The following is a 15,872-nucleotide window of genomic DNA, read 5'->3' as shown; positions in this document are numbered from 1 at the left end:
GGAGAGGTGGGAACTCCTGGTATGGGTACAGGGGTACAGGGACTGAAATATGCACCGCTTCTCTCAGGCCTCAACACCTATCTCAGGAGGCTTTTCACAGATAGGTAATACAGATTTTTATGTAATAAACTATTTTTTTGGTGCTTGATTATCCCATTCAACATTTAAAAAGGAAGGCTGGCTCTTCCGTAGGACATAGTAACTTGAGCTGTTTGGTTTTCTCTCTGTGCCCCATCTTCCTTTTAAATTACATGGTTATCTGTGAAAATCATCAGCAGTGGAATAGCCAATAACAAAACGCTATCGTTGGGCTCTAGAGCTAATAGCCAAATGAGATAACCAGGGAGCGAGAAGTTAAATCTGTTACTGTTCCCGCACCTGCCTGCAGATTCGGACGGTGTAACATCAGCTACTCTCTGCTCGTGTCAGGAAGGATGCTGCTGTCACTGGCCAGTTACAATTAAAAGCTGTAAAAAGTCATAATTGGGAGAGGGGGGGTGTAAACTTGCACTTAAGACTAAGTCAAGCTTATAGCCTGTATGTTTTTAATGCCCTTCCTTACAAAACAGAAGACATATTTTGGGAAAAAAAAACCCACAACAACAAAAAGAAACAAACAAAAACCACCACCAACCAAAAAAACAAATAAAAAAACCCCCTAAAACCAAAAAAAAACCCCAACGAATCACAAAGGGGGAATCTCCCAGTTTTAAGTAGGGGGCTACCTAAACGCAAAGACATGCTTACGTAGGATGTTACAGCATAGGGTTTGCTGTAACATAAATATAGGGTTTTTTTCTGTTTGGAAGTAAGTATGCTTATGTCACTGTATAGGAAGGCCTCTATATGAAGGAACAAGGGGCCAGAATCAATGCTGAATAAGCTCAATTAACATTAATATTTTATGTAATTGGGTAAGGGAAATTTAATCTTTCCAACAGTGTGTCGCCCGACAAGCATGCAGTCACTACACCCGACAGGAGGAGGTGGGTGGGAAGCTTTTTTTTGATATTCAGATACGTTTTGGTACTGAATACAAATCCAAATTGCCAACATAAAACTCTGAGAGCCTGGTTTACTGCTAAATGGTATGACGGTAAGGGATTGCTTCATGCTCCGGTGTCGTGGGAGCATTTGGAGCTTGGATATAGGCAGATACAGCCACATACAGGAGAAAGGCAGTCTTCCGTGTGCGGGTCTGAGTATCTCGATAATTGGAGCCCGGTGGTACTCTGCAACCTCTCGAGGTTGGGAACCGCAAACAGTCAACCCCTGGTTGGGTTGGGGCCAAAAAGAGTGATTTTAAAGGAATTGGTGCTGTGATTTGTTAATTAAATCACACCCACACGCGTAAATCCACAGGCAAACCAACAAAGTAAACACAAAGCAAAACTTCTTTGCAAAGGGCTTTTCTCACAGCTTTAGCTGGAGTGGAAATGGTGCTAGAGTATCGCTGTACGGGGTTGACAAATATTTTTCTAAGTTTGGACTAGGAGCTTTCTTGCAAACCGCCCACTCTCCTTGCTGGATCGGGGTGGGCTGGAGCCAGCTGGCACTGGCCCAGGAAACTGGTGCGCCAGGTCAAGCGGGAGATGCTCTGATTCAGCAGAGGCTGGAGCAGATCGTACAGCTCGTCTCCTCTTCTGTGTATTCACCTTCTGGAGCAAAAACTCTCTCTTTCGGGTACTGCGCGTCCCTGGGTACACCGGGCTTGCAGCGTGTCTCAGCCACGTTGAGCTTGACCTGTGTTGTGGAGGGGGTTGCTGCTCTCTTAGCTGTCTGGTTTAGCCAGCTATCTAAGCGTGCACTTAAGTTTAGGCAACTGAATAGTGCTTTTGAGTTGATAAAATTGTTCACATGCCTGGCCTTTGCACACTTTCAAATACCTTGTTGAACGAGAGACGATGCACATTGCGTCTTGGTTTTTGGAGGGTTGGTTTTTTTTTTCTTCTGAAGTTTCCTTTGCATTATCGCTTTGCCAAAAATAGGTTTATTTTGGGGAGCGCAAATGTAAATTGAATAGAGGATAACAAGTATTACTGTATGAAATATACTAAAGGAAGGTTGATTCATCAATTTCTTGATCTTCGTTATTCCATTTGCTTAGGATGTTTGATTTTTCTATTACCAGTAAAAAAATACAAGCTTCTTATTTCAGAAGGGGCTGTGAACACTTCCTTATTACTAGTGAAATGTAATGTATGCTTTAACGAGCAAAATAGCTACTATCTGCCCAAAACACATATATTCATTGTGCAATCAGCAGTTTCATACGTAAAATTAATACTTAAGTGGTGCCAGGAGTATTAAAGTATGTAATTGTTATTATTTAAATGCCTTGAATTCATTTGGAACAGTCACACTTTTCTTGTATATCTTTTCATTTTGTTTTCATAATCTACATTTTTAAGACATCCAGCAGTTAGGCTATATACAGTTACACACGTATTAGCTGCTTTTTAATTTATTCCTGTATAATCCAGTATTACTAAATTCTGTGGACTAAGGAACTGATCCTGTTCATTAAAATCAATAGATGCAGCGTTGCTCTGTGTGTGTGTGGTGTGGTGCTTTGTGTGGTTTATTTTTTCTTTGTAGGTTCTAACCTTCAGCATATAGCAAACTGATATATAAAGGGTCTGATCCTTTAGGCTTTACTTGGGGAAAATATCCATTGATGTCAACGCCTGAATAGGATCAGTCTCTTAAAAGGATAGTTTATTTGAAACTGCTGTAGCTATTATTATTTCCTTTTGGAGAAAAATAATCTTACTCATCAAAGCTTTAGAAACGGCATCAAGAAAGCCAAGTTCAGCAGGTCTTTCAACCATGAGAGATGTCAACTATCGCTGCGTTAAAGCATAGCCTGGTACATACCAACAACCGCTCAACCATCTCTTTTCTTTCTCATCTTTTATTTATTTATTTTTGTACTCCAACTCTTATTGGCATCTGAAATCACTAATCTCTACCCATTACCGTTTTTGCTAATTTACAGTGATAACTGTGGCTCTGTTTTCATTAGGAGATGAAAGCCGGGAAATTAAAAAACAAATTACAGGGATGAGAAGATTACTGAATGACAGCACTGGAAGAATCTATCAACGAGTTGGCAAAGAAGGAGAAAAACTGAAGGAGGAGCCCCAAGATTTAGACTTAGCCTGGGCCCAGCGCCTGAATCCCCCTGCAGAGTCCCAGGCGAGCCTTCATCCTTCACAGAGCGGTGCATGGAATGAGTTATCACCCCAAGCTAGCCATTTTTCAGGGCAATACGGAACTCGATCCAAAACGTTCCAAAATCAAACGCGAACTGTGGCATCCAATGGTATGATCTGCATTAGATACTGAGAATAGTACTTTTTTTTTCTCTCTCCTTGTACTGTACTAAATTTCTGCCTTTGTTTTCGTGATTTATTGTACTGCTGCACTGAAATCAGTTATAGTTCAGAGTCTACAAAATGAGCACGTAGTTATCACTTTGAAAAGGTACGAAAGTGGGCACGGTAGCATTCTGCTACCATCTGTCTTAGCTTTTAAAATGGATTCCTGGTGGTAGGACAGAATTACTCAATGCTGTTACAGGCTTAATTTCTATACGGTACTTATTAAAACAGCTTTTGCCCTTGTTATTAAATGCATAGCTAATTAAATGTCAACCTCTACCACTCCTTTTTGCAATGAGTAATGTAGCACTGTTGTGACACCACTTGCGGAGCAGGATTCTACTGACTTCCATAAGGGGATGGCATCAGCCTTGTAACTGGCTGCTGAACTTCAGGTACAAAATCCCATCACAGCCTTAGGCTTTTATTCTGATGGGACCATTGGATAAAAGAGATGATGGAGCCTACCTATGAACAGCATGTACTAGAGCGTGGTCCATCTTGCACTGGCAGAGAATTCTGCCCTAAAGTAGATGGCAGTGTGCCCTTAAAATGCTTTTCTCTTGTTGTTTTAAGTCCGAGAATGGAGGTTTTCCTGCCAGATTCCTGAAGGTCGTCTTTAACGATCTCAATTCAATTCAGAAAGTTTTTCTCCTGATATTCAACCCTACATTTAGAGGGGGAGGATTATATTAAAGGGGTAACTCATCTAAATTCTGGAAAATAAAAAATTGTGAGATTGCATCTGAAAACATTATCAATTTCCAGTTGATTCTGAAGGTATTCATACTTCCCAATAGAAGCATTTGCTGTGTATCCTTCTCTAAAGGCATACAAGTTCTCATTGCTTGTAACAGTTAAAAAGAAAAATACTATTATTATTCTCAGTACTGTCCTTTAGGAATTACTGTCACTGCACTAAAAAACATACAGCCCTAAGTTTCACCAGATTGACTGTTTCTCTGTAGAGACAATGATTCACACAGAGGTACCAGTTGACCTGGAGAAAGATATTACAGTAAGTCATACTAGTTTTATTTATTTTATAATACAAAAAAATAGTTGTGGTTTTTTTAAAGGTGCAGATCCAGGGGAGAGGGGAAAACACTTGATGGGATTTAGCATCCAAGTCTAAAACTGCGCTTTCAAAATCCCACCATAACAACCTTCTAAACGTGGGAGGACCCGAAATTCATCACACATCTCCTTCTTTGCCCTGAGAGTCCCTAGGCACTGGCAGGGACAGTTCTCTGCATGCACAGAAGTGCCCAAGCCTGCACAGCTTAGGTGCCTAGTTCCCGGATCCAGAAAGTAGGTGGAGCAGCACCTCTATCCCCTCAGGGTCCTGAGTCAGCATGTAAGCTAAAACGTGTTGACAGGATTTGGCCCCATATGCAAGAAAATGTCAGCTTTTTAATTTTTCATACGAGGAGGAAGAGTTTGGCTGATTTATGATCTCCTATAGGTTAGAATGGTCTGTGAGGCAGTAGAAGGGTTGGGCTGAGCGACCTCTGGGCTGGTCAGGAAGAATGTCCAAGCTCCCAGCTCCTGGGGGAGTGTACCACGAGGCACCTTCCACCCCTCCCTCTGCAACTGTCCTGCTGCGGAAAGGAATGCAATCTTTTAGGTTATTACATAAAGATGGGTGTGGGCCCTCTCCTCTGGCCACCTTTGAAAAGATGATATGTGTAGCTCTTTCAGAGCAAGATTTTAGGTGTCTGCCTCCAGTGGGGTGTTGTGATCCCGCCGGACAGTTTTGCTGCTTTGGCTCTGAAGCCTGGTCTCTAGAAAAGGAAAACTTTTGATGCGTTTCTGGGCTGTGAGCAAGCTCTGAAACTGCTCCTCACCCAGCACACAGCTCTTCAGGGCAGCTGTTCTGATGTGCCCAATTCCCTCCATCCCTTGCACTGGGAGCCTGAGTGTCTAACTCAATAATTTAGATGTTATTCAGAGGATGGACAAAGTCCTTAAAAGCTGGGTGTAGAAATGCAATCAAATATCAAAGGAGATACTGCACCTTGGTACTTACCATGGTGTTTAAACTCATCTGAGCAAAACTGTTCAGGTAGGACATAAGCTTATTACCTGGGGCTGTCAGGCCTAGGTCGTCACTGGGGAGACGTCCAGGCATCTATAGCAGGCAGTCTGAGTCCAGAAACGGTTTCTGTCCATTGGATACATACTGTAGAGGAAGCCAAAATATATGTTGTAGGCTGTGTGAATTACTCAAATTTGAATGTAATAGGGATCTAAGCCCGTCTAACTAGCATAGTTATCTACTCGCATGGTAAAGGTGGTTCAAGGAAAGGCTGGAATGGATGTTTAATAGGTGCTGGTATAGAAACCAGTCATGAAAAAGGTATTGGCAAAAATAGATGAAGAGAGAAAAGAAGGAATGAGGGGAGCCTAGGCATTGCTGCAACAGAGGGAAGAGTAGGAACACACTTGAAAAGCGTGAAAAAAAGTGATTTATAATAAATAACTTGGAATAAAGTTATTTATTATAACTTTATTATAAGTTATTTAACTTTATTGTAAGCTATTTATTTAACTTTATTTATTCCAATAAATTTGGAATAAATCACTTAATAAAGTGATTTATTCCAAACTGGATTTAAGGTGACAGTTCCACAAGTCAGGATGTTAGGTAGACGTCTGACCCACTGCATTTAGTGGAAGCCTCTTGGGGCTGCAAACAGTGAGTAGCATGTCTGCCCTACTAGAGACAACAAACTCATACAGTCTGTCTAAAACATTTTAGTTTCATTTCTTGTGTTGTGTAGCAAATCCAGCGGTGATGCAGCAGCTGAATTGCTTTTCGGTTATGTCAAGATCGTTTTCAGTAGACTGCACTTGCATGCTTTTCAAATATAAACTTGCAGTAGCAATGTTACACCAAGTGAATTCACTCTCAGCAGATCCAGCTGCGAGAACCACTGTCCTGGGCTACTTGCTGCTCACACGGGGGAAGCAACTAATGTATTTATGTCCTTCTCTCAATCATACAAGCTGGTATCAAATTTGCCTGCTGGCTAGCTTCCAAAAGAGAGGGAGATGGCTCTTTAAAGACTCCTTCATAAAAATAAAAAGTCTGTTCTCCTTTTAAAATTAAAAATTGATTTATAACAAGTTGAAAAGGGTTGCTTTTGTCCTCTAAAAATGATAAAGATAGTGCTTGGAACAATGACTGAGAACACTCTACAAGATATTTCTTAAAACACAGTAACTGATCAGAGGAGGGGTATAGAAAGAAAATAAAAAACCTTCATGAATATGTATGAAGTCAGTAGAACCCTGCTTTGATTTGAAATATTGGTGGTCTCTTTTCCCATTTCCAGTACCTACGGTAGATTTACATGGGTAATTTCTATCAATGCTAATGGGGATTATAATGTAAATCCCCCATGCCTCAATGGGAAAATGAGGTTTGGTTTTCCATCAGGAGCCTGCGTGCTTTCATTAGGAACATGTTCTATTGCAACAGGAAAGATGTACAGGTATTTACTGATACAATTTGTCCAAGTTTTCACATGCAATTCACCACGAGGTAGAGTCTTTGTTAAGAAGGAAACAAAAGCCACCAGCCCTGTCTCCCACTGTAGTCCTTCAGATACTATTTCCAGATGCCCACTAGAATATTGGATTCTGATCAAGAGAGAGGATATGCCTTTTCCCAAGGACCTTATTAGTCTAAAACAACTGAGAAAGCACTGGAGGAAGCGCATTCTTACTATGTATTTGTCTTTTATTAATAAAACTCTCCTAATTTCCTGGGACTCCATTTCTGGGGTACCTGCTTGTCTTACCAAAAGGTACGGAGTTATGCTGATGCTATTAAATTATAAGTAGCCTTGAACCTCATCTACTTAAAAGTCTACCTTTAACAAATAGTTAAAAGGTGTTGGTGGAACCAAGTTGAGGGATTCTGAATAATCTGCTGCAAAGCTAAAGATAACACTTTTTTTTTTTTCCCCTCTGTACCTGTAGCATAGGCTAAACACTTTATGGACAGTTGAAAAGATAAAATCCCATCCATGCCCCAAGGAACTTTTCAGTCTGAATAGACAGTGTACAAAGGAAGGGTGAGATCAAACTAGGCAGAGTCCTGCTGAGTCAGTAACCTGGGTTTTGTTTTAATTTGAGACACTCAGCCTGGTTTTCAGATCACTTTTTACTTTTAAAAAGTTGTTGTAGTTACAGCTGAAGAAGCCAGTGGAACTATCGCATTCATATTTGTTAGATTTGAAGAGGTTCTTAAATTACTCCATTTATCTTAATGCAGTATTAACAGCTTCTGTCCATGGATGATATTTTAAAATACCAAAATTTGTAATTGCAGTAGTGTGGACAGTCTAAATATCTGAGGAAAGGAGGAGAGCGACACCCAGAAGATGTCAGCAATCTTTAAGCGACACATCAGTTTAGTTTCAGAAGTAACTCACTGTTGGGAGAACGACCACCAGTTTGATCAAGTCTGATAGATGTTACATCAGAGCTGAAGGACTCAATGGAAGGAGGTAGAGAACAAGTACCTGGGAAGGGAGATTTGAGGATGGAGGGACACATTGGAAGAACTAGGAAAGGGTGGGAGTGATGTAGCACTGGCCAGATTTTCAGCCATTGCAAATGAGGATTGAAGTCAGGGGATCTGTGTGGGTCTGACATCAGGTGAGCTCTGATGAAAGAACACAAACCAAACCTAGAAAGGTATTAATAAACTGGTTTGGCTTCAGAGGAAAGCAAAAGTAATAATGAAAAATGGGAGGATTTATGAGCGAAGATTAAATGAGTTGCTGATGTTCACTTTAGCTAGGTAATGATTAAAGGGCACCTGATAACTGTCAGGCTATGGAAGAAAAAGGGAAATACAGTCTCTGAAGTCCACCACATGTGACACCAAGCGAGATGATTTTTGTTAGATCCATTTGTACCTATCTTCATAAAATAATCATCCCTCCTCTTGCATGCTTTGATGAGCAGTAAAATAGCCATCAATTTAAATGACTGTAAGCACATTTTGAAATGAAGGGAGGCACATCCCATCTGGCCTCAGTTTCAAGCAGATACTGCTAGGTGTTTTGTTGAATTTTGAATTTTTTATTTGTAGCGTTAAAGCATTTTAAACTAAAGCGCAGGATACAACTATTCAGGTAAAGCTTGAAATCTCTGAACCGTTACAGCCTGTCATAATTTTGGACCTACAATGCAAAACTTCTGGAAAGCAAGGCAGTAATAAAAGCACTGCTAAGGGCTAGAACTAGAAGTGTGTAAATTCAGTTAAACACTAGTAAGAATTACTAGAAAAGAAGAATCTGTTGAACTACTATATTAATTTTCAAAGGGAAACTATGGAAAGCCCATCTTGTCGGTCACAGTGCTGGAAAACATGCCATAGAAAACAACCCCACCCTAGCAAACAGAAGAGCAGATTTGAAAGCTTTCCTTGCTGGTGGTTCTTTTCCATCCTGTTTCGTTTTTTTTTTCTCCAAATAGGGGATTTTATTTTCATTCTCAGTTCTTCACATGGTAAAGAATCACATGTAACGTTCAAGCAGTTTAAAAATTCTTAGGCCCTCATTTAATGTGCAGTATAAACATTTATTACACAGACTGTCTTCATTCTTTGTAAGACTGTTCCAGGAGATGGGCTTTTTTTTGTGTGTGTGATAAAGTGAGTGTGTTTATAATGAGGTTTGGTGCTATTGTTATTCAGGATGAACTAGCCTGACAATAGAGCTCTGCTGTGAAGAGTGCACTGTATTCACGCTCTGAGCAGTCTTCTCCAGCCCATGTAACATTGCATCCCCTACTGTACATAATTGCACATACCACTAATTGGATAAAACCTAGTGGCCCCTTCCTCTTGAAAGGGACCATGTTGAAAATTATTTGCTTTCATGCTTTGGATCTGATTTCACGATCAGGTATATTGATAATAGTTTCAAACACCTGCTGGCAGTTGTTGTTTAGGTGTTTTTGTGGGGGTTACATCGTCTCTCCCCCATTTTGTTGCTCTCTCTTTCAGGAGAAATCCCCATGGTGAATTCATCAGTTGGACCAAACTGCTGTACGTGTAACTGCCAGTCAACCCTACAGGCTATTCTTCAAGAGCTCAAGACCATGCGAAAATTGATGCAGATTCAAGCAGGTACAATGACCGGTGCCATACATGCATATCCATGACAAGCATCTTCTTGTTAGGAGGAATGGTCTAGTAAGACAGAAATCTATCTGGGGACTCAGGAAAACCTGGACTGTTTCCTGCTCACTTGACATGCCGTTCAAAGTCAAATTTTCACAGGCTTCTTGGAAATGTAATTTTTGCTTCTCAGATCCTTACCTGTAACATGTGATATTATATTGTAGGAATCTTTTAAGGCTAAATTAAAAAACAATCTAATGTGATTAGATACTCTAGTAATGGGAGCTGAGCGGGTAGGTCAATATGCCATAACCACCCCCAGTTTGTTTCCACGGTGTATTAATTCAGAGGTGCAAAATATTACTTTTCCTGTTACCTGTTTACCAGTTCACTAATCTTAGGAGGAAAAAAAAAATTGAAAGGCCACTTAAAGTTATTGTATAACACTTCATTCAAAGATCTTTCAAGTTACAGCTCTGTGGTAGCCTAAACTGAGCTAGCCGCTGCATGTTGTGGCCTCCACCCTTCTTCAGGCTGGTTTACCAGTTCTTTCTGCTGGCTGAACCAGCAATAATCTGTTCACTGGGGAAAACTTCACATGGTAAAGAATCACATGTTGAGTCTGGTTTTCTGCTAGGTTAGGAGCTGAAACAGAACAGTGCAGAGCCAGAAGAGCACTAGAGCCAGCAAGATAATGAGACCATGGCAGCTAGGAATTAGGTAGGTCATCGTAGGCTGCTGTGAAGCTGCACCCTCCGTGCTTCCTAAAAATCAGTGTTAATGCTCATGAGGAGTTGGAGACATTGGAGATTTTGTCGGTTGAGTTGCCCATCCATCATGAGTGATGGGGAGTGGAGCCATGGAGGTTTTTCTCTTAGAGTAGCTGGAGAAGACCTCTGTAAGAAAAGGGAGTGTTGAGTAATTAACTGAAATATGGGTGGAGCGAGGGGCTGACTAAACTCCTTGTCTCCGCGGTGTATAATGCTTGAGTGAGCGACAGGAAGGATCAGACAGGTTTTGTAATATCAGTTGATACACATAAAAATGCTTTTCCAAAAGTCATCAATTTACAAAGAAGCACATGAAGGCCCGGTTTTACAGTCTTCACTGGGGCAGGGAATTCTTCACGCAGTTGCACCGATTTCATTGAAATTACTTGCATGATTAAAAATGGCTTGTGGGTGAGAGGTACAGAACTGGGGTTTATGCCAGAAGAGCTGGCTCCTCAACAGCAGGAATATTTCTTATTTATTATGTATCTACAGTATAAGTACCTTGTTAATTAGTGAATGTCTTACTGAAAAGGCCTGGGAATAGTTCATATTTTCTGGTAGGCATGAAATGATGGTTTTGCAGAGAAAAAAAGTTATTTGGCATTTTTGTTGCTAAAAGAAAAAAAACTAAAATGCAAACATGTAAGTGAAAGTGTAATAACTTCTTTTAGCATTCAAACACCTTTCTGTCTAAATGATAAACTACAAATTACAGTCTTGTAAATCCTTGCCAGAAATTAAATATCCCAGAATCTTTTAATAAACAGTATTCTGAGGTTTGGGTTTTTTTTCTTCAAGCTTTGTAGATGAGGACTATTTGTAGTTCACTTGTAGCTTGAATGAGTTTGATCTGCATGTGTAGCACTTTTGGCTTTTTTTGTTTTGACCTTGATCTTACTGATTCATCCAGACATATAATTGTATCTGCATAGCATTCTGCTGGAGGATTCGCTCACATTGATACAGGTTCAGAATTGGTGCCTTAATTTATACAAATGATTGTGGATACTTGAAAGTGCAAAATATTGATAAATATAAAATATGGTCTCTTAGATTTCAGAGGTAACACATGAACTGTCAGTTTCTATGTATGAGCAAAACAAACTGATGCAACTTCGGGTTACTTTTTTCCCACAAATTAAACTACTGAATAGTGTTTTCACTCATTCTTGACATAATGGTACTTGAAATGTTCTTGCTGAGCTAATTAACTTGGTGACTACATTCATAAAAATAACTGTAATTGCATTAGCGTTTGTATTATCTTACTTTATCAGGAAAAGATGCTCAAAGACAAAGAGATTCTCAGTCATTCAAACGGGTATACAAATTAATTATTGCTAAAGCCCGTCGTGTCACTAACCATCCACTGGTCACTAGGAAAAAGAACCACGTATTCCTAATTTTCCTAAAACACTATTCATCAGTATGTCTTGAAAAACCTCATAGTGGAGCTCAGTGTCATTATCCCCATTGTACAGATTGGAAAATTATGCAAAGGTGATAAAATGTAACCATTTCACATGCACAAACAGCCCTGAAAACCATACCGCTTATCCAGAAGATAAGTTCAGTATGTCAGTAGTTTAATGATGCGTCTGTGTGGTTATAGATGTGGGTTTTTTCCATAAATTTAATTCATTACTTTCTTTCATTCAGTTGGGACTCAAAACAGACAGCAGCCTCCTGTTCCTCTGATTTGCACGCAGAAGTCAACAATATCAAGAAAGAGAAATAAAAAGAAAAAACTGCCCCTCAAAACTGTTGAACCAATTACCATGAATAAGAAACCCAACGCTGCAGAGAATGAAAAGAAGCTATCAGCAAACTCGGAACGATCGAGTCTGCAAGCAGTTGAATCCCCCTTAAAACCAGAAACCCCTCTTTCAGGATTTGGAATTATCCTTGAATCTGCTTCATCAGATGTAAGTTAATATTTTAATACGCGGGTTCACAGGATTTTAAAGCACTAACTCATTCAGGAGAATCAATACGCAAGTTATCTTGAGTGTGTTCCCTCTTCTTGTTAGAATAAACAAGCAAATCTTGGATAGGGTTGAATGGAGACAGTAGGGCTAGACGTGGGGAGTGCTGATTACAAAATTTTGAGTTGGGGTTTTTTTCGAACTTTCTTGAGCGTGTAGTTCTCCCTTGAGTTGAAGGCTGCCTGTTGTTTGAGCTTGCAGTGGAAACTTGTTCTTCATCTCTCCTGTTGCCAAGAGCCACTGTGAGATCAGGGGCCATGAAAAGTGCTGCATGTATAAACCGTTCACAACCCTGTCATTTACTGATGAGCGCACGTAGTCCACACGTATGCCCTTATCCTGCCAAGATGTATTTATGTGCTGTGTTTCATGCCTGGCTGGTCCCACTGGCTTCGGGGGACTCCTCACCTCTATAAAGTTCATACCTCAGTCTTAGCTGAATTGGATTGGTCTTCATCGCTGTGGTTGCTGGATGAGGGCCTTGACGCTGTTGATGATGTCAGTGTGACTAAAGGGGCCAAAATTTGCCACTCTAAAAATATGTACTTTTTGCATGTAAAATTGCAATAGGCATATTTTCTTGATTCATGTAATGTGTACACATTGATAGAAATTTCATGTATCTGGTGGCTGATTGGCTTTGTTTAATGACCAGATAGATGTTGTCTGAACCAGTTCACTGATGAGTAAACTGATCATTAATTTCTCTAATATATTTTTAATTTTGAGCAGGCAGTTTCCAATTTCCTAAATACTATGAGCTAAAAAACATAATTAAATTCAGTATCAATAAGGGTAAATTAAAACAATGCAGCAGATAATAGTCTACCTTTCTGGAAGTGGGAACTAATAATAAAAGAGCAGTCATGATAATTCAGTTATATAGATGCAAGCCACACCACTAATTAGATTGCAGTCTCATGCCACAGAGTCAGTGTGGTGATACAGAGTAACTAGTTTGATGCTTTTTCAGAGGTTTTCCTTTTGTAGTATTATGCTTAATAATGTTTGAGGGAATGGTTTGGGGAGGGACTGGTAATTTATCTCCAGTACGCAATTTGTGCTTATAAATTTTCTTTGCTTGTGGCACTCTCTTCAGCTTGAAACATGGTTTTGAAAACAGTTTTGTACTTGCGATGGAATTTAATTTGGCTTTATGAATGTGTTCCATCACTGGACACAATTCTTTGTAGGTGCCAATTTGACCTAAGAAAAAAAAGAAGAGAAAACATGTGGCTCATAAATCAGGTCCTCATCTGCCCTCCTGTGCTTTGGACCCTGCTTGCCACAGTAGTTGTTTGACTAAATTTACAGAGCCAGAACCCCGAGACAAACAAATTGATTTTGTTTTGTCTTTGGAAAGAAAACAGTTGAGTTCTGAAAATAGGTATATTTAACAGCAAAAATAAAATGTGATCTGAAACATTTTGAGAAGGCTAAAGAAAGTCACTTCTTTCAGAATGAATGGCGGTATTATCTTTTTCTATTTATTCATAAGCATCTCTAGTGTGCTTATGACCAGCATATCTGAGTGCCTGAAAAAACTGAAAGACATTTTACGCAGCACCATAAATAAATGTTCCTTTGAGAATATCGCACAGGTTGTCTGTAGTGTGTGCTGTGTCATACGCCAGGACTGCTGTTATTTTGCCAACATTGATTGAACTTTAAGAAAAATCTCAGTTTAATGTGTATAAAATTGGGGCTACCGAAACCAGTGCAATGAGTTCAGATTTGCTGAGGTGAAATACTGCTACTTATGGAGGTGGAAAAAGTCTTCGTGAGACCAACTCTTAATCTGGCCCATGAATCAGAGAACCTGCTTTTTAAATGTAGTGATCTGTTACTCTTAGTTAAACTTTCTTGTGTTTGTTTTACTGTTATAATATTTCATTTATAACCTAATCATTTCTAATCTACGTAGTACAACCTACTAAAATGTCTAGGATTAAATCTAATTCACTGCCTGTTAATTTTAGCACAGCAAAAGCCTTTGGCATTCAGGTCTTATTTATTTTATTGTACACGAATAGTTTACCCACCAGTTCCTTATGTCATGATCATTATCTACTAACAAGTGCTTTTCCTTTTGAGAAATTGCATTCAAAGTGATCATAAAGTTCAATTAGGTACTGATTGTCTTTGATTGAAGAATAGTTTACTACTAAAGGAAAGCAAGAATAAATCAGCGTTTTGCCTTCAAATTATTTCACTGATACACAAATTGATTCCTATATTAAGAATAAAATAGTCAAAACTAAAATAATACTGACTCCTCCACGCTGGTGCACTGGTAAGGTTTGAAATGTATTTTACAGCTGTATTAGTGAAGATGATTTGTCTGCCCTAGGCGTCTTGTATCATCGAGGTCGTCTTAGATTGCTGTCATGAGACCCCAGACCCAAGTAACAGAATAGGACAGGATACCTTCATCACCATGACAACTACATTCTGGTTTTTGATTAACATGAAGTAGAATTTTTCCCAAGTTGTAAACTTGGCCCACATTTATTTACTCTTGAAAATCTTTTCTGTCACCAGAAAGTTTAGAAGTAACATATTAAAAACCCACCTACATCAGAAGATTGTCAAATGTCAAATAGAGTAACTGACTGTTTTGCTGGATCCAGCATTTTGAAAGTTCTCAAGGTAAAAAACAACTTTTCATCCAGAACAAGCTGAGAAACTTATGTGCTTTTTAGTTTTTTTTTTTTTTATTACTATCTGCATATTTTAAGATTCTTCATCCTGGCTTCCCAAAGCATTGTAATCTTCAGTTTTATTGCACAATACACATGCATATCCAATGATAGTATATGCTTTGAAAATATTCTGCTTGCTGTAACTCTCTTGATATTGATTTTAAAAAATCCATGGGAAAAGAGTTACACAGCCAAAGCCTTCTGAGATTGGCAGCCCTTTCTTCTGTCTAGACTCAAGACGTTTGCAGGTGATTTGATGGGAGATGGCATTTGCTCCTGCTCTGTAAACTTCTTGGAAAATACACCATCACTGGTGGATATATTTTCATGTAGGGGAAAAAAAAGAGCAAGTTATGAGGAGCAACGCTGTAATGTTAGCTTATTTTCTCACATCGTGACCACTGATTTTTTTCCCCCCTTGCCAACTCCCAGATAGTATCTTAAAAATTTTAGTTTATTCTTGATGTATCTTCATTCTAGAGATATAATTATTCCATACAGACATCTTGCATAAGCATTGTGTGGTAGTCATAGAAGAAAATACTGTAAATATTGTTTGTGTAATTTCTGATATGTACAGACAGGGGCAGCAAAAAGTCTCTTAGTAAGGGGACTTCCTTGAAGGCCTTTGTCTGCTTTGGCCCACAATGTACTTGAGGCGAGATTCTTGTGAAATACAGGATAATTTTGTTCCCTCTTCTTCCCCTCCATCTCGTTTTCTGGCAATGGCATAAATCCCTGTGATTTACCACTGAGGCTTTTTGTGCTGACATAAGCTGTCTATCTAACATCATCCTCTTCTAAGGATGCATTTTGGGAATATGAAAAGGAGGGAGAAGCGGCTGATCAGCAAGCGCTGGCTCCAAGGGCAATCTCAAACTCATCAT

The 15,872-nt window shown here is 39.4% G+C and overlaps 1 protein-coding gene across 5 annotated transcripts in view; it reads left to right on the top strand.

Annotated features, from left to right (window-relative positions):
• Positions 1-15,872, top strand: part of BEND7 (BEN domain containing 7) — a 47,647-nt gene that overhangs the window by 10,522 nt on the left and 21,253 nt on the right. For all 5 annotated transcript variants that reach the window (XM_076355449.1, XM_076355535.1, XM_076355361.1 and 2 more), the window contains 3 exons: positions 3,026-3,325; positions 9,409-9,531; positions 11,958-12,223. In XM_076355449.1, coding sequence (XP_076211564.1) covers positions 3,026-3,325; positions 9,409-9,531; positions 11,958-12,223 — 689 coding nt within the window. The remainder of the gene's footprint in view (positions 1-3,025; positions 3,326-9,408; positions 9,532-11,957; positions 12,224-15,872) is intronic.

Source organism: Aptenodytes patagonicus, chromosome 1 (assembly GCF_965638725.1).
Source record: "Aptenodytes patagonicus chromosome 1, bAptPat1.pri.cur, whole genome shotgun sequence".
NCBI classification, from domain to species: Eukaryota; Metazoa; Chordata; class Aves; order Sphenisciformes; family Spheniscidae; genus Aptenodytes; species Aptenodytes patagonicus.
Note: the sequence above shows the minus strand (reverse complement) of the source record. Positions and strands in the feature narration are given on the sequence as shown.